This window comes from Rhinolophus hipposideros, assembly GCF_964194185.1.
Source record: "Rhinolophus hipposideros genome assembly, chromosome: 3".
Classification (NCBI taxonomy): domain Eukaryota; kingdom Metazoa; phylum Chordata; class Mammalia; order Chiroptera; family Rhinolophidae; genus Rhinolophus; species Rhinolophus hipposideros.
Genome location: NC_138049.1, coordinates 32,456,166 through 32,480,825, shown reverse-complemented (window position 1 = coordinate 32,480,825; position 24,660 = coordinate 32,456,166). Strand labels below are relative to the sequence as shown.

At 33.7% G+C, this 24,660-nt stretch overlaps 1 protein-coding gene across 1 annotated transcript in view; it reads right to left on the bottom strand.

Moving 5' to 3' along the window:
* Window positions 1-24,660, bottom strand: part of THEMIS (thymocyte selection associated) — a gene marked incomplete at both ends in the record, with an annotated part of 167,586 nt that overhangs the window by 118,136 nt on the left and 24,790 nt on the right. The window contains one exon of the mRNA XM_081044383.1: window positions 6,263-6,421. Within this exon, the coding sequence (XP_080900509.1) occupies window positions 6,263-6,421 (159 nt within the window). The remainder of the gene's footprint in view (window positions 1-6,262; window positions 6,422-24,660) is intronic.

Genomic DNA, 24,660 nt, shown 5'->3' with positions numbered 1-24,660 from the left:
ATTATTCTTAAATTATATAAATGTCTAACCACTAAGCTGTACACCTGAAATTAATATAATCAATATTGAATATCAACTGCAATTGATAATTTTTTTAAAAAGGAGGTAAAGGGGAAGGAAACAAGAGGTCCAAATTTTCTAGTATAAAGCAAACAAGTCATGGAGATATACAGCATGGGGAATATAGTCAATAATGTTGTGATAGCATAGTACAGTGTCAGATGGTTGCTGGACTTATGTGATCATTTCTTTAGGTATATAAATGTTGAATAACTATGGTGTACCCCTGAAACTAATATAATATTGTATGTTAGCTATATTTTTAATAAAAATCTATTTTTAGAAAAAGTGGGCAAAAGACCTGAAAAGACCAGACACTTCACCAAGTAAGATATATACATGGCAAATAAGCATAGTAAATAAATATTACCTGTCACTAAGGAACTGAAAATCAAACAATAAAGAGATACCATAGGTGTATATATATTAGAATGATCAAAAGCTAAAACACTGACAACACAAAGGCTGTTGAGGAAGTGGAGAACCAGGAACTCTCATTCATTGCTGGTAGAAATGCAAAATGTTACAGCCCTTTTGGAAGAGTTTGGCAGTTGTTGTTTTTTTAATCAAACATAATTTTACCATATGCTCCAGTGATTGCCTCATTGGTATTTACCCAAATGAGTTGAAAACTAATTTCTACACAAAAACTTGCACATGAATTTTTATAGCAGCTTTATTCATAATTGCCCAGACTTGGAAGCAACCAGGCTGTTCTTCAGTAGGCGAATGACTAAATTAACAGTGGTATATCCTGACTGTGAAATATTATTCAGTGCCAAAAAGAAGTGAGCTACAAACCATGAAAGATATTGTGGAATTTTGACATTGGAGAAATGGTGCATATTTGGAGGAGGTAGGATATAGGAAATCTCTGTACCTTTTGCTAAATTTGATTAAGAATCTAAAATTGCTCTAAAAATAATTTATTTAAAAGAAAACAAAGGAATTAAAATAATACACTAGAAATTATGTATTCAACACAAACGGAGGCAATAATAGAAGAAAAGAAGAACACAAAAGGCCTAAGATATATGGAAAACAAATAGCAAAATGGTAGATATAAATCCTACATTATCAGTAATTACATTAAGTATAAATGAATTCAACATTAATTAAAAGGAAGAGATTAGCAGAATGGATTAAAAAACATTGTCCAATTATATGCTGTCTACAAGAGACATACTTTAGATTCAAAGACACAAATCCTTTGAAAGTAAAAGGATAGAAGAAGGTAAACCATGTACGTAGTAATCAAGAGAGAACTGGAATGACTACACTAATATCAGACAAAATAGACTTTAAAACAAAAATTGTTACTAGAGACAAAAAAAAAAGAATATTATGTAATGACAAAGGGGTCACTCCATTAAGAAGATATAACCATTATAAACACATATACACTTTATATCAAAGCCCCAAACTACATGAAGAGCTGACCAAATTGAATAGAAAAATAGACAACTTAATAATAGTTTGAAACTTCAATACTCCACTTTCTATAATAGATAGATCTAGACAGAAAATCCATAAGGAAATAAAAGTCTTGAACAATACTAAAAACCAACAGATATCTGAGGAACACTCTACCCAACAATAGCAGATGATATATTTTTTCTTAAGTGGACATGGAATATTCTCCAGGATAGGCTATATGTTAGGCCATTAAACAAATTTCAATAAATTTGAAAGGACCGAAATCATATAAAATATGTCTTCTGACCACAATAGAATAAAATAGAAATCAATAACAAAAAATGGATAAATTCACAAATAAGGAAGTATGTTTAAATATGTATATTAGAACAGAACCCTAAAGATTGTACCAAAAAACTATTAGAACTCATAAATGAATTTTGAAGTAGCAGGATACAAAATTAATATTCAGAAATGGTTGTAATTTTATACACCAATAATGAACTAGCAGAAAGAAAAATTAAGAAAACAATCCCATTTACAATGGCATCAAAAAAATAAAATACCTAAAAATAAATGCGGTAAATTAACCAAGGAGGTAAAAGACTGGTACTTGGAAAATTATAAGACATTGAAGAAAGAAACTGAAGAAGATATAAATAAATGGAAGCATATGCTGTGCTCATGGATAAGAAAAATTAACATAGTTAAAATGTCTATACTACCCCAAACAATCTATAGATTTAATGCAATATCTATCAAAATACCAATGGAATTTTTCACAGAACGAGGACAAATAATCCTAAAATTTATTGAGAATTACAAAAGCCCTCAAATAGCTATAGCAATCTTGAGAACGAAGAATAAAATTGGAGTTACTACGCTCCCTGCTATAAAACCATATACAAAAGCCGATAGTAATCAAAGCAGCATGGTACTGGCATAAAAACAGACCCATAGATCAATGCAACAGAATGGAGAGCCCAGACATAAATCCATGCTTACATGATAATTTAATCTATGACAAAGGAGGCAAGAACATACAGTGGGAAAAAGACAATCTATTCAATACATGGTGTTGGGAAAACTGGATAGATACATGTAAAAAACGAAACTGGACCACTTTTTATGCCATAAACAACAATAAACTCAAAATAGACTAAAGACTTAAAAGTAAGACGCAAAACCATAAAACTCTTAGAAGAAAACATAGTCAGTAAGTTCTCTGACATTGCTCTTAGTGTTTTTTTTTTCTGATCTATCTCCTCAGGCAAGGGAAACAAAAGTAAAAAAATAATAAACAAATGGGACTACATCAAACTGAAAAGGTTTTGCACAGCAAAGGAAACCACTAATAAAACAAAAAGATAGCCTACTGAATGGGAGAGATATTCTTCTATGATATATCTGATAAGGGGTTAATATCCAAAATTATAAAGAACTCATACAACTCAACACCAGAAAAACAAACAATCCAATTAAAAAATGGTCAGAGGACCTAAACAGGCATTTCTCAAAAAAGAACATACACGTGGCCACTGGATATGTGAAAATATGTTCAATGTCACTAATCATCAAAGATATGCAAATTAAAAACACAATGAGATATAACCTCACACATGTCAGAATGGCTATCATCAAATCAACAAACAAGTGTTGGCAAGGATATGGAAAAATGGGAAACTTGTGCACTTTTGATGGGATTGTAAATTGGTATAGCCATTATGGAAAACAGTATGGACGTTCCTCAAAACATTTTTAAAAAATAGAACTACCTTATGACCGAGTAATTCTACTTCTGGGTTTTTGTCCAAAGAAATTTAAAACACTAATTTAAAAAGATATATGTACCCCTATGTTCACTCAAGCAGTATTTACAACAGCCAAGTATGGAAGCAATGTAAGTGCCCATCAATAGACAATTGGATAAAGAAGAGATGGTACACATATACAACGGGATTTCACTCAGTCATATAAAAGAATGAAATCTTGCCATTTGAGACAACATGGATGGACCTAGAGGATATTATGTTAAGTGAAATAAATAAGACTGAGAAAGACAAATACCATTTGATCTCACTTATATGTGGTATCTAAAGAACAAAATAAACAAACAAAAGAGAAACAGATTCAGAAATACAGAAAACACACTGATGGTTCCAGAAAGCAGGGCGTTTGGGAAGGTGGGTGAAAAAGGTGAAAGGAATAAGAAATACAATTTGGTAGTTACAAAATAGTCATGGGGATGCAAGGTATAGACAATATAGACAGCATAGAAAATATACTCGATAATGTTGCAACAACTATGTATGGTGTCAGGTGGGTACTAGACTAATTGGAAGGATCACTGAATAAATTACATAAATGTCTAACCACTATGCTGTACACCTGAAACTAATATAAAATATTGAATGTTAACTATAATTGAAAAATAAAATTATATGTATATGACTCTTTTTAGTTTAAAATCTAACTGGGAGTTGAAATTGAAAGTTTTAAGTAGAGCATAATGAAATATCTATGTCGGAATTTATAAAAAATATTAGTGGTTTTGATTTTGTCTTTCTCCCTAGTGCTGATGTAGAAGGATTGCTCCTATATCTGGGATCACTTTCATGGTGACCTATGAGGTTTTTTTTGAAAGAAAGTACTCCTTGATCATTACCAATCCCATTACCCATTCATTTTCACCACAATCCTTACAATAAAACTAGTTTTGTAAATACCTTTTTCAAATTATTGCTCAGTTGATGTAAGATGATCATGTCAGTTGAAAGCTCAAAGGATTATTGTAAATAGCAATTCCACAAGTTAAACTGTTAGTCAAAAGCTAAGAGTTTTAACTACTATAATAAGAAATGCTCCTTCTCCCAGAAGAGTCTAGTCATTTTAACTTACTAAATATTTATTATACACATCTTCTCCTAAACAGTGCAGGGATAATAGCAATAAATGAGATTCAGATTCAGTCCTCAGCAACCTTGTGATCTATTAAGCAGATGGTGCTCATAAGGCAAGCACACAAATAACTTCAATTACATGCAAAATGTAGTAAATGCAATGATTAAGGCATGAAGAACTATTGCAATTCAAAAAGAGAGTTGATACATCCAATTCGACTACTTAGGAAAACCTCCTAAAGCAATGGTTCTCAACCTTGGCTGCTCATTTGTATCATGCTGGGAGCTTTAGGAAACCCTGAAGACCAGACTTTATCCCAAATAAATCAGACTATCTCAGGCAAGAGGCCTGAGCATCAAGGTTTTTAAAGTTTCCTAGGTGATTCCAATGTGCAACCAAGTTTAAGAACTAGTGCTACAAAGGATGGGGTAAGGAAGGAATAATTAGAATTAAACAATGGACAAGATTTCAATTGAAGAGGGTAGAATATTAGAGCACTTGGAAGCATCCTCTCCTCATATAGTTAATTTATTTTTATTCCCCAAACGTCAGGACAAGTATAACATTCTCTAAAATGCTTTGCCTGACTCCACCAATGATAATAACAATGTTAATAATGGTAATAAAAGCTGATGCTTTTTTATAGCCCTTGCTATATAAGTGCCGCTCTAAGCACTTTAAATATATTCCAATATTTAATCTTCCCAACAACACTAGGAGATAAATAACATTATTATTCCCATTTTACATGACAGGAGGGTAAATAACTTGGCAAAGTTATACAACTAAGAGTGGCAGAGCGGGGATTCAAATATAACTCAGAAATCCATGTTCTGAAACATGACAAACCAGAATTAGATGATCTTTATCAAGACGTTGCTAGAACCCATGCATACTTCAATCATACCATGATCACATTATACTGTAAATGTTTACTAGATGCTCTGTGCCAGAATATGTATTGTTACTAAAAATATAATGTCCCTTATGTTATATTTTATCTGTGAAGGAATTTTAGTTTAGAGCAGAGGTCAGAAAACTGTAATTCACAGGTCAAATTCTGCTGGCCACCTGTTTTCTAAATACATTTTTATTGAACCCCAGCCATGCTCATTGGTTTATTATCTACAACTTCTTTTATGTTACAACATCAGATGGAATAGTGATCGAGACCATCTGGCAGTGAAGTCTAAAATTTATTATCTGGTCCTTTATAGGAAAAGTTTGCCAACCTCTGGCCTAGAGAATAAAAAAATAAGAAAACCACCAATGACTAAAATAAGGAGCATGCTATAGTGCTCAAGATATTATGGGGACATAAAAGAGAGATATCTAATTTATGTTAGAGGATCAGCAAAAGTTTTCCAGAAGACATGATATTTGAGCTAACTTTGTAAGTAGAATAAACTAAATAATAATAATAATAATAATAATAATAATAATAATAACAAAAATAACACACACAAAAAACCCACCCAGACTTGTCAGTATGATGAGAAAGGGAAGTTTAGCAGTGACCCAGGGAGCTATAATAATAGCAACAGGCATAAAGAAGGTTGACATGTTTAATTTATATTAATTAGTTCTACATAACTTATGAAAATGTATCTTTGATTTCTTCATTTTCACTAGCATAGCTGGTTGTGCACATAGTTGAAACTCACTAAATATCTGTGAACAGAAAATATTAACTCCTAAGTAAAGAATGTTTTAAAATGGGAAGAAAATACTTGCCTATTATTCCTTAAAATTGTTGAACTATAAAGAATTCTGATTCTTTCACCCACTGCCCCAGAATGAAAAAAAAAAAAACTACCACTTTTTGGTTGATATATATATGAAACAATGAAGTTTTGCAAATGAGAAATGGTTATAATTACTGTACCTGGAAAATTCATAGGTAGTTCAAAGGGTTGTGGAGACTCATAGCCTTCAATGTGCTCACAAATTTCAGCTATGATCTTCTTAATTTTGAGACCAGTAATTTTAATCACTTCTCCTGTTGACAAACAGCATTCATTTCCAAACATTTCATAAATAGAACCTGAAAAAAAGAAGAGTAGAAGCAGTTTTGTTTTTTAAAAAAGGGATTAAATAATGAAGAACAAAGTAGTAGTCAAAAGACTCGTATAAAATGTTTTTATTCAGTTCCTCTCTTAGCTACCTACTAAACAGGAATTTAATCAAGCTTGGAAAAACGTACAGCATGTACCAGAAAAAATATTAGATTTTCACTTCATCCACTGGGCAAAGTATAAACAACCTTATTTTTGTTATTATCACAAATTGAATTCAGATTTTCTCAGCACCTTTGGCTCATCTGTCCAAGGTCAAACGACAAACATGTCTTCCCCTACTAGGATTTATGATCTTTTTTTGCAGGGTCACAGAATTAGGTTCATATGAGTCAAGAATGATCTAAGTAAGTACTGCCAACCAGGTTGTAATACAATTCGAGATCCAAAGATAGAGGGTCTGCACAAAATGGCTTTATATCAAGAGCATCATATCTGCTTCTTAGGCTTGGTTCTCTTCATTATCATGAATATAAGACTTTTGTCCATTTTATCTCCTGATTTTTGGCAAGCTAGAAACTCTCTCAACATCTTTATGGCAATAGGGGGCAGACCAGCCCAGAAAAAAATGAAAAGTTTCATTTTAGTTCAGGATTTCAGTCTCCTTCCCAACAAACCTTTTATCATACATGCTAAAGCTAAGCTTTTCACTCATTGATTTTCCTTTTATATCTCCTGATGGCAGAAGGGCAATTAGCTAATTGACCAGAAGACGAGCAACAGAAAAGAGAGGCAAAATTTCAGAATATTCCATCCTTAGTTAAAAGGGAACAACCCCAAAACCACATTTCTGGGATATTCTCACTTTACAATTAAACAGTAAATTGAAGGCTGATGTAAATAAACATTCCAGAACTGTGGGGTTTGAAACATATCAAATTGTTCCTACCGCCACTATAATTTATAACGTCTTTATCACACTAAAACGTGAACAATAAAAGCACAAGATTTTAGGTTTTTTTTTTTTTTTTTCTGAAATTTTCTCTATTGAACCCTCTCCTCATACAATCTTGCTTGATATATAGTAGGCACCTAAAACATTTTATTAGCATTAGTGGTCATCATAAACATTATTAAACCTGACATCCAATCTAGCTGTAAGCAACTTTGCAATTGTAGCAGTCTCAACAGAGAGCAGAGGGAACAGTCAGATTAGAATAGTTTGAAGAGGTTTAACAAAGGGGCAATTTACACAGAGGCACAGCAGTTCTAAGCAACACAAGAAAATAAATATCCTGATCTCATTCTTCCCCCTCCATTTGATCCTTTGCCAGGGCACCTCGCTGGCCCAATTCAGCCAAGAGCCAGTGGACAAGGGAGACACTAATGCCCCCACAGAAGACAATTCCCAAGTACAGAATGAAAATGAAAAGCCAGCACACCAAACGTACTGTCCATTAATTAATAAGAATCATTTTTGCAGACATGCTAGTGTATCTGCTCCTCAAGTTGAATCTATTTCCATAACTCCCTTTCCTCTTACTCTTCCCTTCACTACATATATGTTCATACTTTTCAGTACATAGTGTTGTCAGCCATCACAAAGCCTTTGTAGAACAAGTTGGGATATTAAAAAATAATAAATTCATAGTAACATTTTCCTCCAGTGAACTCAGAATACTTTCTATAATCCTCATTTGGCAATTAATCACATACTAACATTTTATGTCTTCAGTATTATCTCATCCTGTACTTAACTTTTATGACTTTAGTTTTTATTACTCCCAATTCAATTTTAAGCTTCATGAAAGAAAATATTGCACTATATTATTGCATAACCATAACATATCAACCTCTCTTCTTCATTCATTCAGCAATCTTTAATTAAAACCTACTAAGAGTCAGGCATTGTGATTGGCAGTAGGCATCTAAGATGAAATACATAATCTCTTCCCCATTCCCCATCCTCCTCCCCACCCCCCACCCCCAAGAATTGTCTGGAAGGTAACAGACAAGTAAGCAGGTATTGAAACAGTTTATGAGAAAGTTATAATTTAGGAAATACGGGTCATTGTGGGAAAATATTGGAGGCATTTAATTAAGAAATTACATGTGGAAGAGATTAGGGAAGGATTCCTGGAGGAGATGAGAGCTAAGCTGAGTTTTAAAGGAAGCATCACTAGATGTTAGGATAGGCAGAAGAAATGGTACTTGAAAATGCACTGAGATATGAGCCTGATACATTCTGGAAATTTCAAGCAGTTTGTTATGTCTCAAATATAAAGTACTAAAGGAAAGTGGTAAAAAAAATAGACTAGAGAAGTAGAGGAAGTATAGATATGCAGCATCTTTATGAAATAACCAATAAACAAAAAGGCCAGTCAAAATTTGAAGCAACCTCAAAGCCAGAAAATCTACATTTTCAATCCCAATTTAATGAGAGGTCATATGTATCTAGGTGCTTACTGTCCAAAGTGTGGTCTACAGCATCATTTGGGAGCTTGTTATTATCTTGGCCAGACCCCAAACCTGCTGAATTAGAACCTGCATTTTAACAAGACCACTGGATGATTCATAAGTACATTGACATTTGGAAAGCACTGGCCCAGGCAACAAATGCATTACTGAAATAGTCTCTGTTGTGAGATTGTTGCAAAACTGACCAGTGAAGGAAAAACATGCCATGTAGAAGAGGCATGCGGTGTCTTTGAAGTAGAAGACAGTCAAAGTGGAACAAGGAAAGGAAAATATTTCAAGTAGAACAGTGACATAAGATTTTTCTTTGTCACATGAAACAGGACATAATGTAACCTATTTCATTTTAGCTGAAGTCTGTTGGGCTCTATTTCAAGGCGATGGGTGTTTAATGGTAGATGTAACATAAACTGACTGACTTGAAATGCCATTTTTTTCAAAGGTTCTACTGGAATTCAAAATTAAAAGATGAATTTATGTGAGATTACATATCAAGTCACAGGGAATAGAAGCCAGAGAATTCTATGAGGAGAAAATTCTAAGTTTTAGTCACCATACAAAAAACTTTTGACTGTTCAGGTTTCTTTTAAAGCATAACTCTCCTTTTGGAAAAAAAAGAAAATCACTTCTTTCAGTTATATAAGAAAATGGATCGCATACAAATACTAATCTGTAACATGTATCTTTAATTCTTTGTGACTTCCAATTTTCTCTAAACAAGAAAGCTGTTAATCCACTTTCAATAAAGAGAGTAATAAGGAACACCTAACACTACAAAGTTATTTTCATAACAGGTGATAAAAATGTACAGTAAATCCCAAATTCCTGACACTTGAAGCATTCTTGTACTTTTTTTTATCAATATAACATCTCTTAATATATACTTTCTTCTCAGTGGAAATATAAAATGGCTAATTTTAAAAATAGCCAATTTTCATAATCTTAGAACAAGCACATATAATGTGTAACTGCCTTTTAAAAATTTGCTGAGATATGTATCTGCACTATGTATTTGTGTATATAGTTATAGATATAAAAATAGTTTTTATTTCATTTTCGCAGTATATACATTTTGAATATGCAAATCTCAAATCTATTTAATCTTTACAGACTGATTCTTTCCAAGTCAGAGCATATGTATTCAGGATAATGCCCAACATCAGAGAAAGCGGGAACAAAGCAGCCTGTTGTCAGTGATCAAACATCGCCCCTGAAGGCTGTACTGAAAAGCCATGTGCCTTTGAAATCACCTTCTCTGTAATGCTACTTTGCTCAATAAAAACGACACATTAATATCCTTTTATGAGCTCATCCCCTTTTTGACAATTCATATGAGCAATGCTGTGATCACATCAGAACTACCAAAACAATCGGTTCAATAGATTTTCTTCCATTTCCTCTACAAAGCTAAAAATGTGTGGCAGTCAGGGAAAAGGAAACATATCATTTAGAAGTTTTTCTTTTCTCTTTACTCAACATTCACCCATTCCCTCACATCACCACCCCCTTCTCCCGCCACATCAAGGCCTCTCATCCCCTCACCTCCTCATCAGCCTGTCAAAGTTCAACCAATCCTACATATTCAGCTCATACTCATTGTCTTCTTTAAAGCCTTGCTAAGTGAGAAATAATTCTTTCCTCTGTGCTCTTTCCATGTATCTCCGTTATAGACCCTATGTGATTTTTATCACAGCCTTCTACTAAGGTATTATTTTCTGACCATTGATATTATGTATATTTTAGAATTTATTTTGAGTTCCTAGAGAAGAGATAGCTCTTAGCTACATTTATACTCATCCTCACATACACACAGCTAGTAACACAATTTTGGTCACTTAGTAGATCCTTAGTAAATGTTGAATTATAACTTAGCCTTGCTGTAAAATGACAATAAATTATTTTGAAAATAGTAGTAGTCCTTGTATGTCAGCAGTTCAAAGCATGGTCAACCCAAGGCTTTGGCATGGGTTATACCATGTTTCCCCCAAAATAAGACCATGTCTTACATTAAATTTTTGCTCCAAAAGACGCATTGGGACTTATGTTCAGGGGATATCATCTTGAAAAGATCATGCTAGGGCTTATTTTCCAGTTAGGTCTTGTTTTCAGGGAAATACGGTAGCTACATTTGGCAGGTTTCATATGAAATGTACAAGCATACCTGAGATTAGCTGGCTACCTGTGAATTGTCTAGACAAGGAACTTGGGTGGTTTATTCTATAATATGAAATCTCTACTTGTTAAGTTTGCCATTTTACCACTATGTTTGCCATTTTTATATTGCTGGACTTGAGGAGTAAATGAAATTATCTGAGATAAGTTTGGAGGAATTAAATTCTATCTGTAAAGTGTGCTTGATACTGTATGACAGCAACCCCACATCAAACTGGGGTTGCCAGTGGAGACACATCCTTACTCCTCATGAATAAGTATGATTATTCCTTAGAATGCAGTATGAAAACAAGTACACAGGAAACAAGCTTGCAGCTTTACTAGAGGTAGAGTCTACCAGTTAGCTATTGTATATACCACATAGAAGGATATCTGAACATTGATAGGAAATTGAACATTGATAGGAACATTGATAGGAAATGTTCTTTCAAGGTCACAGAGACTCTCTTACTCCACCTCCAAAATATCAATATAAAGACAGTAAAACATTGGCATTAGGTAGTAAGAAAAATGATGGCCACACTAAGAAGAACTAAGGTACAGTCTCTCTTACCTCTAAAAATACCCTGTTGCCCCAAAAATAAGACCTAGCCGGACCACCAGCTCTAATGGGTCTTTTGGAGCAAAAATTAACATAAGACCTGGTATTATATTATATTTATTATATTTATTACATTTATTACATTTATTACATTTATTATATTATGTTATATTGTATTATATTATATTATAGACTGGGTCTTATAGTAAAATAAACCGGATCTTATATTAATTTTTCCTCCAAAAGATGAATTATAGTTGATTGCCCAGCTAGGTCTTATTTTCGGGAAAACATGGTATAAGTTCCTCTTTTGAGTTGGGAATTTAAGTGTTATCTGGGAAGTAAAGCTTAAAATAGAAATGTGCTAGAGACTAGCAAATGTTGGTGAGTCTTAAAAAGTCTGAATATTAGGAAGCCACAACAGGTCAGAAAGGCTGGAGCCTGAGAGCCAATAAAGCAAATTAAAATAGTATTGAGACCAGAAATTACAATATGCCCAACTTTTCAACTACTCTAAGGGAAATACATTTCACTTACATGACCTTTAGTGGTTGAGGAAGATTCACAGTTTTAAATACTAGCTGAAAACTTGATGTTTGTTTAATGGCAGAATCAATTTAATAGAGTAAATAAAACTGTACTAAGAGGGTTTGGAAGTGGGTGTATGAGAGAAGTCATCATTGTGGCTTTTTGTGTTAACAATTATAGAAACAAAGGGATGTGAGATGTGGGAGAATGAAATAAATATCCTTCCTCCACATATACAAAACATTTCCTTATGATGGTAAAACAAATCAGTGGTTCTGCATCTCCTGACAGTATTATTGACCAAATATTCCCCACGTTTTATCCAAATGTTAACTCTCCAGATGTCATCATAAATAATATTATAATTTCTTATATGAACAATGCTGCATTGAAAATTGGTTTATTGTTTTAGAAAGGACTTGGTTTCTAGTACATTTTATATACTTTAATATATTTGTTTGTTTTATATCCTAAATGTTAAGTAAAGCTATCATAGACCTTTATACCCATTTAAAACAATAAACCTGTTCTCTACATCCATTTAATGAATATAAATATACTGGTTGGATTGCTTATACAGGGGCTCCAGTGCACTATAATGTGTTCATCCAATGCATAAAAATAAAGCATTACCATATTATAAACTTTTCCTAAGTTCATTGGCATTGAACACTTTATTAATTAGTCTGCTTATGAAATACAGTTCAGAAATTGAATGTAAAGATTTAGAAAGTTTTATAGGAATTTTAAGGTTATTTTATACCCACTGAATTAAATAATACAAATATGCTATATTGTGTATGTCTTTACTTTTTAATTTTATTTTTATAATAATTTATTTATATTGCATTTTGTTAAAGTACTGAGCCATGATAGATTGGGAAAATAAAATAAATTAGACCTTCAGCACAGGTCATTTGAGATGCACTTCCCTAAAGCATTAGGTTCAAAAGAATGTCCACAGTAATAACAGGGAGCCAGGATAAGTCACAGGGAGTTAGAGAGTTAGAGTAACATCTGAATACACTGAAAAAAGGAAAGTTATAACCTAATACATGAAGGCTTAATCGGTATTATTAACTCATCTATCTCAATGTCACCAGCAGCCTGGGTGCACTGGCTAAAAGACACAGGAATTTTAATCAACTTGACAGTAATAGTTCTAATTGCAAATTATTACTGCCATTCTGATTTGTACATTATGTTCTTCTGAGTTGTATGAGGCAGTGCTTGAACCTAATTGACTCTGGCTGCTTTGAATTGTTAGACCTACACGAGATAAGGTCCAAAGCCACAAGTAGGTAAAATCCCCTAGAAAATGAATTCCATGAGTTCTATGTAACTAGTATGTCAGGTATTCTTATGACAGGGATGGCAAATGTCTAAACTATATTCTACCATTTTTTTTCTTCCATCACTAATCTTCCACGGCACAGCACTGTCTGAATCCATATGAGGGCTAATAATCCTCTTCAGCATCAAGTTCCAGGTGACTACTTTTCAGCTGAAGAGGGCATGCCAGGAATAAAGTATCTCCAGCCCAGTCCTACATTAGACTTACCTTGCATTCTTTTTATTTTTAATTAAATGTATTGGGGTGATATTTGTTTCAAGTGTGCATTTCTATAATACATCATCTATATATTGCATTGTGTGTTCACTACCCAGAGTCAGTTCTCCTTCCATCACCATACAAGGTGTGATTAAAAAAATATGGGGAATGTTTAAATAAAAAAAAATTATTATGGTAAAAGACACATTGCCAATAATCCCCCTCAAAATTCTCCCTCTCACTTTGAACACACTTATGCCATCCTTCTTGCCATTTTCTGAAGCCGTTCTGGAAGTCCTCTTTTGTGAGTGTGTTTAGTAGTGCTGTCGTGGCTGCCACCATGTCCTGAATCAATTCAAAACGTTTTTCTTTCATGGTCAGTTTGACTTAGGGGAAGAGCAGAAGTCACATGGTACCAGATCCAATGAATAAGGTGGATAAGGACACGCTGTAATATTTTTATTTAACTGAAATTGCCATATCAGAAGTGATGTGTGACACGGAGACATTGTGATTGAAAAATAAGGCTAATGTTGCTGCTGAATGCCATCCAACGGAAAAGCAGGGATCTTCAATATGGGAAGCGGCGCATCGCACTTTAGTAGCCGTGTGTGACAAGTTTCAACTTTTCAGTGCAGTCAGTCAGGTAAGAACTATGGTTGAGAGAACATGTGTTTCAACGTGTGCCATAAATCATCCATCATTACAACACTTCATATCATACATTGCTTCTGGAATGCAGGAATTTCTGCCAAATAAAAAAATTACAGTGTATCCTCATCCACCTTATTCACTGGATCTGGCACCTTGAGACTTCTGGCTCTTCCCTGAAGTAAAAATGATTCAGGACATCGAGGCAGCCTTGACAATACAACTGAAGACACTCACGAAAGAGGACTTCCAGAACTGCTCCAGATAGGGGCAAGAACAATGAGATAAGTGTGTTCGAAGTGAGGGGGAGTATTTTGATGGGGATTAATGGCAATGTGTCTTTTACTGTAATAATTTTTTCAGTTAAATTTTCACTACATTGTTTCATCATACCTCCTATGTTTGACCCCATTTTCCCTCTTCTACCACCCCCTTCCCTCCTTACCCTCTGGTAATCACTAAACTGTTATCTGTGTCTATGAATTTTTCTGTCTTTTTTTTTTTCTTATTCATTTGTTGCTTTCAGTTTTATATCCTACACATGAGTGAAGTCATATTGTTCTTGACTTTTTCTGTCTTATTTCGCTTTGCATGATAATATCAACATCCATCCATGTTGTCACATATATTTTGCATTCTTTAAGCATCATTGGCTGATATTTATTTTTAAAGGTTTCAATCCTCAGATTGGGCTAATTTACTCTCAAAGTCTTAGTTAAAAGAAATCTGGCAGAATATAGACTCCCTCAATCAATTATATATATATATATATATTTTCCAGGGCGGCTGTCAGAATTGAAGCATAAAACATCTAATTTGATAATAAAAAACAACTTTATATACCCTGATGGCAGCTGTAGGATGAGTTTCAATTTCACTTACATCTCTAAGCAAAGTGCCACTAATTCTAACGATCTCTCAAATCACTGGATTTCAGTGTCAGACTGGAGCTTAAATACCATTTTATTCTACTAACAAATTACATTGTGTGAATTGCTATACAATATCTCTACCAAATGGTTGCCCAAACTATATTTGAATACTTTCACTGATGAAATTCCAATTTTGAAATGATCTACGCTACTTTTTGGCAATTTTTATTGTTAAAAGCTCTGCAATTTATTAAGTGTAATATGTGTTCCTATAGGATATACATATTAGAACTATTTTCAGCCCTTGGAATCATACAGAAAATAACTACCATGTTTCCCCGAAATTAAGACATAGCCAGACCATCAGCTTTAATGCATCTTTTGGAGCAAAAATTAATATAAGACCTGGTCTTATTGTAATAGAAGACTGGGTCTTATATAACATAACATAACATAACATAACATAACATAACATAACATAACACCAGGTCTTACATTAATTTTTGCTCCAAAAGAAGCATTAAAGCTGATGGTCTGGCTAGGTCTTATTTTTGTGGAAACACGGTATTTAATTCTTCCAATAGCAACCTAAAAATGTTTGAAGACAGCTGTCATTAGTTGTTCTTGATAACAGTCAGTCTGTCACACAATTAAAATATGTTCAGGGCCACTGCTTACAGAATGGATTGCCCATTATAAAACTACTTGAAGCACAACTTACATGTGTGTGAATGCATTCTTGGGGTTGTGCAACATGGTATCATGACTCTCAGAAATGTGTGCCCTTGAGTGTTCCAAAGGAAGCTTGACAGTGCCTGTCAAGGATGTCCAAAGGTAGTTTCCTACCATGAAACGAAAAATCTTTGTATGAGGAAAAAGGCAGCCATTTCATACTAACAATATTTGGCTTTGCCAACCAACAAGTCAAGGTAACTCTTATAGTAGAAAACATTAAAATGGTCCTAAAGCTGAGTAGCAAATTTAAGAAAATAAAATCTCACCCATAGCTGGATTCTTCCTCTGCATTCCTCTACCATTAAAGCCAAGACATGAAGATTATTTCTCCAGGACAGGAAGATATTCAGTCACTCTTTAGCTCTGAGACTCAAAGGTTTTTTGAATACTTGGGGAAATGTAGCCTCTATTGTAAGGGAAAAAAAATGTTTTTTCACAACTGACATAAATTTTTATGTGAATATAGGAATTAAATGCTAGAAGATCATCATAGAGTAGATTGTAAACAAGACTCAGTGAATGACGTAAAGGGATTTTTTGCATGATTCCAAAGAAAATTAGGATTTGCTTCTAATTGAAAAGATGAACAAAATCCAATATTCTATTATTTCTTCAAAAATGTGGCCTTTGTACCACATTAGGAAAAAAGTAGTTTTGTAAATAAATAGATTTTGATATACAAGATCTGTTTCTTATTGAGAGAAGTCAAAGCCAGGTCCTAAGGAAGAAGGTCATAGAATTTATAACTTTGAAACTAGTTTTTAAACAGAATAGAGGAATTCCAGGCTATCTTCTGGGAGATCAGCTGGAAAGGAGAGACCTGAGTTTATATGAAGAGTCATCTTGGAGAAGATTAGTTGGGCCTGATTTGGAGAGATCATATGGAGAGAGTACAGAGAGTACCATAAATAGCCTACCTACCATCCTCTGTGATCACCTTCAGGAAGGCATGACTACAGTCTATGACAAATGACCATTCTAATAACACTAAGTGAATGTGAAAAAACAAAAAAACAAAAAAAAAATAAAACAAGCTCAGTTTCTCAGTTCCTTATTTCTGTCTGTTGAGGGCCTTTTTTAAAAGGTGCCTCGGTGCCCAGCAAAAATGATGACTACGAGGTGTGACAATTAAGTTCGAGAACTTGCCACCATGTGTTTACATTGGCAACACTGTACAAACAGTTCAGTAAGGATTCATAACTTTGGCATATCAGTGTCTCACAGCTGTGTTTGTGTCAATGTGTGGTGGTGTCTTGCTGTGTGGCGTTCATTATTGATGTTGTGTGATTTTGTGCACCATCATGAGAATGTCTGAGCTTGAATTAAAGCAATGAACAAACACTAAATTTCTTGTTAAACTTATCAAGAATGGAAGTGAAATCAGGGACATGTTAATCCAAGTTTTATGACATTCGGGACATCAATGTAATACGATGACAGCTCTGATGGCCATTCCAGAAAAAGAGTTCCTGCAAAATTGCTTTGAAGGGTGGCCTAGGTGCTGGCATCAGAGCATAGCTTCCAAAGGGGAGTACTTCGAAGGTGACCATAGTGATATTCAGCAATGAAGTATGTAGCACTTTTTCTAGGATGAGTTTGCAAATGTAATTGTCAGACTTTGTGTTTATATAGGTGCTAGAGGTCCCTATGTCCACCCTCAAGTTTGACAACTTACTAGGACTCACAGAACTCAGGAAAGCTGTTATATTCAGTTATAGTTTACTACAGATAAATTATACAGATTAAAATCAGCAGAGGGAAAAGGTCTGTATGAAAGAGTCCAGAAGACTAGTTTCCAGTTGTCTTCTCTCAGTGAAGTTATATGGACAAAGCTAAATTCTCCCAGCAATGGTGGGTGGCAATGTATACAAATTGTTGCCAACCAGGGAAGCTCACCTGAGCCTTGGAGTCCAGGGACTTTATTAGAGGTCAGTCACACAGGCATATAATCAATGCCCATTTCATTGACCTTAAATACTCAATGTTCAGAAAACACCTCAGAGGCCAAACTAATACAGCATGGCCCAGGACTTTAGTCAAACCAAAACTGGCATTTACCACAAGTCGCTTTGTTAACATAAGTTATCTAGGGTAGCTCAAATTCCAAAGTATACAGAGACACTCTTATCAGGCAGGATATTCCAAGAAGCCAGTCAAAGGCCAATTCTTTCTTCAACAGAGTTGGAACATCCAAAGCCTGCTGAGTTAACCCTTTATTGCATACCATCTCTCAACACCATGTTAAAGCTTGTCAGGAAATAGCTATCGAAGAGAAAATGAACAATACGTGTCCTTTGAGTGGAGACCTGGCAGAGCTGGGGGATTTATCTGATTATATAGAGGTATGCAGTTTTGAATGACATTATATTGACTTATATAATGTCATTATATACTATAAGTCATCATATTGACTTATAGTAATTGATAGAAATATAAATGATATTTAGCCATCGCAATGCAAATGATTATTTTCCATTAAAGCAAAAATATTTTTTCCAGTACATACACAATTGACCTAGGTCTCGTAGAAAAGATAACCCTAAGGATCACGTTTTTGAGGATGATAATAAGGTCTGAATATTGGAAAATTCATTTCAGCATTTCTGATTGCATTTTTGCATACATATGTGTGTGTTTGATTTGGTTTTAATATTGCAGTGGTTCTCTTGTTTAATATGTTAAATAAAATCTTTCACATATTCATCTTATGTTTATACGGGAGTGATGTTTTTAACTTTGTGAAAATTTTTACTTTGTTAATCTCACATTAGTTGCACAGTATTTGCTTTCTCTTTGCAATATATCTAGTCATTTGTAACAGTAGGAGCCTTGATTGTCAGAAGTGCATTGATAATTTGATAAGAAAGTGTTCAATATCTATATTTGGGTGGAAAAGCAGTGTTGAAACTTACCTCCCTTATATATATAAAATATTGTGTCTGATTTATACTGTAGATTTCCTTCCTTCTTTTGCCCTGTTTTTCCCTTCCTTGTTTTCTAATTTGTTGAAGAATTATGTTAAAAAATAATTGACATAGTAAAGAGAGAAGATTAAAGACCTATCTTGTCTTCAAAATATATTAAATATACTCAAATCCTTCTATAAAGTACAATATTAATTATAAGTTACCTATCCAAAATGTCTACAATTTTATTCAATGAATAAAATTTATAAAATAAACACTAATTAACATCATTGTATAGTATGGGACTTAAAAGTATAGTTTACTTTTGCAGATCAAATTGTCATTTTTAAATACAGCTTTGCTTATGAGAATAAGTCTGCAACAGATAAAATTTCAATATCTTATTTTTAACAATGAATACTTTACAATTTTATGTTCAAAAGAGTCAGATTGAGAAATTTTAAAATACAATAAAATTCTAAAGTGCATTCCAGATATTAAATCACCCTCTGTAAAAGAGCTTACTGTCCCGATATTTCTATAAAGTTTTGAAAACAATGAGGAACATTTCATACCAAATTCATTTGACAGGTATCACATTTATAGAATTTCCAGTACTCACTCATATTAATCACTTACTATATGCACACTGAGCTCCTACAAAATTCAGAGCATAATACCATAAAGATAACAACAACAACAATAGCAAAAACCCAAACAAATAAAAACAAAGGATCCCTTTTCTCTGAAAATTTGCTTTCTAGGTAGCTGGAGATAGAAGGCACACACAGATGTTGAATAAAAATAACTAAACTAGTAGACACTAATGCCAAGTACAGAGAATTGTAGCTAAGACTACTAAAGTTTTTCTGATCTTTGAGAGAACTGATAGTAACCAAGAAAAATGGTTTTCTGTGCTATAAAAAAAAGGGATTTGACTACTCTTTTTCTTAGGGGGTGGAGGGACGGGGGAACCTGAAAAATACATTTAGTTATATAAACCATTGTTCTTCTGGGGGAAATTTTGACAGAACCACTGGCTTGAATGCAGCTGTGCTTAGCCAAGCAATTTCTCTGTAATATTAATTGGTATGTTGGAGTCACAACTCTTTCTCTATTTTGAGAAACAAAATAATTTATAGTTGTGAACCCATCCCAAGCATCCCAATTCAGCTGCTAAAACAAATACCAAAACAACAGTTGCTGAAACAAGAAATATGTTTATTTCTCTCTCAAGGAATAACCCAGTGGTAACTTGTCAGAGTTTATATGGAATCTTCATAGGATCCAGCTTTTTTCTGTATTGCTATTCTGGCCTCTTCGACATGAAACTCATCTTATGTCCTAACATGGCTGTTCCAACTCATGTCTGAATTTCAGCTAGTAAGAAAGAAAGATGGAGGAGAGGAGAAAATGTTCCTTTTGTTTTAGTGTCATGCAATATAAATTTCATAGATCAAATACTTTCAGAATTCATTGCCCAACTTAATCAAGTGGCTACATTAAGCTTCAAGAGATCTGTGTAATACCATCTTTATCTGGGAAGCTGTGTTCACAGCTGAAGGAAAGAACAGACATAGTTCAACAGACATAGTTGGACACCCAACAAGTCACTGAACTGAAAGATATACATATTTCATGATTTAAATTAGGCTACACTGTGCCTATAAATCTTACATTCATTGTTTTATGGGCGTAGGGAAATACATACATACATATATATGTATATACATACATACATACATACAAATATATGTATATATATATTTGAAACACCAAAGACAGAAGGTCTGTTGCTAAAGTTAAGACTGCAGGATGGAATTTCAAGGATAATCTTTACCTCTGCTGAAGAGACGCAACTGTTGAACACACACACACACACACACACACACGCACGCACGCATGCACTCGCACACATGCACACAAACGTCCTCTCTCCATTAATTCCCAGGCATTTAAGTAGGTAAAAATCACAGATAATAATGCCTTCTTTAGAATCAGGTTTAAATGCAGCGTGTATATTTAATAGATGCTTGACCTCAAGCAATAACTTCATCTATAATATAGGGACAGTGCCTCAATTTCACTATCTTTAAAATGAGGGTAGTAATATTACCTCAAATAGTTATTTTGAGAATAAAAGAACATAACCAAATTTTTAGCATGTAGCCCAGCATCTGGCATCTATTTAGGACTTAAGGAGTATTAGCCATCATTGGTGTCATCATTATTATTTTGTATAATGTTGTTTAAGACTGAATAATTCAGTATAATATTATATTTTTGTAAGATGATACAATTTCTTGGTCAAGATGAAAGATGTTTCCTCTTATGGATGGTAGTGTGGTTTCCCTGAATTATGAATTTTTTTTTTGTCAATTATCCTAAGAAAGAGAAAATTATGAAAAACAGGAACTTGAGAGGATGGATTTTGAGTGGAAATAATGATACATTCAAGGTCATTCTTTTTTTTTTTTTAATTTATTGGGGTCAAGTTCATTCTTTTACCAACTTGTACCAATGAAACTTGCCATGCTACATATGGATTATAAGTATGTCAACATATCCAACTCTTCATTCCTTAAAGTGACAGGCTCAGGTGAGTCTGGGACGACCACTGGCTCTGGCTGGTGACCTCTGGCTGCAAGTTGCCTTGTCTGCTTACCCCATGTGCCAAACAAATATTTCTATTTTGTATACGTGTCTGACATAATTTAAAGAGTTAGGAAGAATGGTCCAGGAGTACTCCTAATGGAAAAGATAATCTGTATTCTTTCATATGGAGGTTAGCTGAACAGTAACTATTTTACCAGGCAAGGATACAGCTCAACAGCCATTTAGAAAAGAAGGCTTGAAAGATACTTTGTTTGTTTATTGACTTATTCATTTTTTAGCTATTTAACAAATTTACTTAATACATGCTATGCTCCAAACAAAAGAACTATGATATGTACTATGGTTATATGGGTAAGTAAATGATATGTAGTCTCAAACTTCATGGAACTTCTACTATATTGGGAAAAAAGATATTAATCAAAAAATCGTAACAATATGTGATTATAAAATGAAAATTACTGTGAAAGAAAATTGCATGATATTAGGAGAAAGACCCTGGGCTTCTGGGCTCCATAAGTAGCACATTTTTACTATATTTATTTATTAAACCACTCAACAAATATTTATTGACTGCCAAGCTATAAAGCTCAAGCTTATAGTAAAGTTCTATTAAAAGGTCTCAGCTGGGATCTCTGTTTCTGAGAAGATGAAGTAGACATAAATTTTCCTAACATTATGTATCCCAGGCTTGAAGCTGAAGAAGCTGGCAACCTAGAAATATCAATGGATACAGAGAAAGAAAAACAAACAACAAAAAAAAACCAGAAAAAAACCCCACAACAAATCTTTTTCTATCTAGCCAAAGGAACAGAAAAGAAACAGCTGAGTAAGACAGAAAAACGTTTTTGGCAATAATCAATTTACTCAAGTTCAACACCACAGGAAAAAATAAAAATTAAAAATTGCTTCCACAACCACCCACACCAGGAAAAGCTGAGTAAAGACCTTAGAATCCCCCCCTTGATTTATGTAATAAGATACTACTCAGCACCTTTTGCTGGGGTGGTGTCAGAAAAGGCAGAGTTGAGACATGGGACTTGAATTTTTGTGAGCATTAATAAGCCTCCATCCCCTGTCAAGGAAACCAAGCAGGGAATCTGGAATTCTGCTCCTACCCAGCAGTACTGAGGTGTCCTTTTTCCTCCCACAAATGGCGTGATGTCAGAGGATATCTAGCAAAAAAAAATAGGGCTTTCACTACTGCCCATCACTAAGTGTAAGTGAAGGCCAGTAATGAGACACTACTATCCTCCCATCAAGGGTTGTATCAGTGAAGGCCTAGTGAGGAGCTAGTACTTACACTGTAACCAGCAGTTAGGAGGACACGCTCCCTTTCAAGTGTCAACAGAGGCTAAAGGGGAACCTGAACTTATAACCCCACCTGGCAGTAATGAGGCAGTGTACCCCAGTCCCTACTGGAGAAACGAAAAATAGAAACCAAATAGAAAACTAAAGATATAATGATTTAAAATAAAAGATTTAAGCATTAACATATCAATAGTTACATTAAATGTAAGTGGTCTAAATACATCAACCACCCCCCCCCAAAAAAACCCAGAGATTAATAGAGTGGATTTAAAAAAAATGACCCAAATATATGCTATCTACAGAAACTAACTTCAAATATAACACATAGGCAAATTAAAAAGGAAATGGATGGAAAAGATACATCATACAGACATGCATCAAAGAAAATCAGGAGTAGCCATATTTATATAAGATACAGTAAACTTCAAAGAAAATTACTAGGGACATAAAGGGACATTACATAAGGTAAAAGAAAATATAGCAATCCTGAATGTGCATATAATAAACAACAGAGTGGAAAATATGTCAAGCAAAAATTGATATAACTAAAGGACAAATAGACAAATCCACAATTATTGTTGGAGACGTCAACATCCATCTTCAAACAATTGATAGACATACTAGACAGACTATCAGTAATTATATAGAACAATAACACTGTTAAACAACAGAATCTAATCTCCATTTATAGAACACTATGCCTAACAATGAGCAAATGTACATAGTTTTCAAGTGCCCATCAGAACATACACTGAGCTATCCTGTACCATAAAGCAAATCTCAACAGATTCAAAGAATTGAGTCATAGTATTCTCTGACCAAAATGAATTAAAAGTAAAATTCAATAACAGAAAATTCTCCAAACCCTTGAATACTTGAAAACTAAATACCATACGTCCAAATATTCTATGGGTGAAAAACAAAAAAGAAACAAAAACTTCAGGAAAAATTATTCTAAAAATAAAAAAAATATATACATAAAACTGAATGAAATATATATTTTTTACCAAACTGAATAAAAATGAAAAAAAAATATCAAAGTTTGTGGAACATAGATAAAGAAGTACTGAGGGAGGAATGTATAGTGTCAAATGCTTATATTTAAAAAAGAGCAAAAGTCTCTAATAACCTAATCTCCTTTCTAAAGAACTTTGAAAGAAAAACAGAAAAAGCCAATGAACCAAAGAGAAGATTCTTTGAAAAGATCAATGAAATTGACAAGCAATTAGTAACTCAAAGAGAGAAGATACAAATTACATAATAAGAGAAAAAACAACACAAAACAGAGGCTATGGCTAACAACCCTCCAGACAGCAAAAAGTAATAAGAGAATCCTATGAACAAATTAACCTATGTAATTTGACAATTAGGTGAAATAAAACAATTTGAAAAATAGAAAACCACAAATCAACTAATGTGAAATGGATAACTGGTTCAGTCCTATAGGTATTAAGAAAATTGTTTCATAATTACAAAATTCCCAAGAAAGAAATTTCTAGGCCCTGATTGTTTCACTGGAAAACTCTATCAAAATTCTAAGGAAGTATTTTCACCAATTCTATCCAGAAAATAGAAGAGGAAATACTTACAATATCTTCCAGAAAATAGAAGAGGAAATACTTACCAATTTATTTTACATAGCTAGTATTATCATTATACCAAAACCAGACAAACATTACAAAAAGCAAACTGCGAACCAATATTCCTCATCAATAAAGACAAAACAAATCTTTCACAAAATTAGCAAAAAGAATCCAGCAATATATAAAAATAATTATATATTATGCCCAAATGTAGTTATCCCAGAGATTTAAGGTTGGTTCAATATTCAAAAAGCATTCAGTGTAATCCTCTATATTAACAGGCTACAGAAGAAAAAAGCATATAAACAGATAGGTTGATGCAGAAAAAG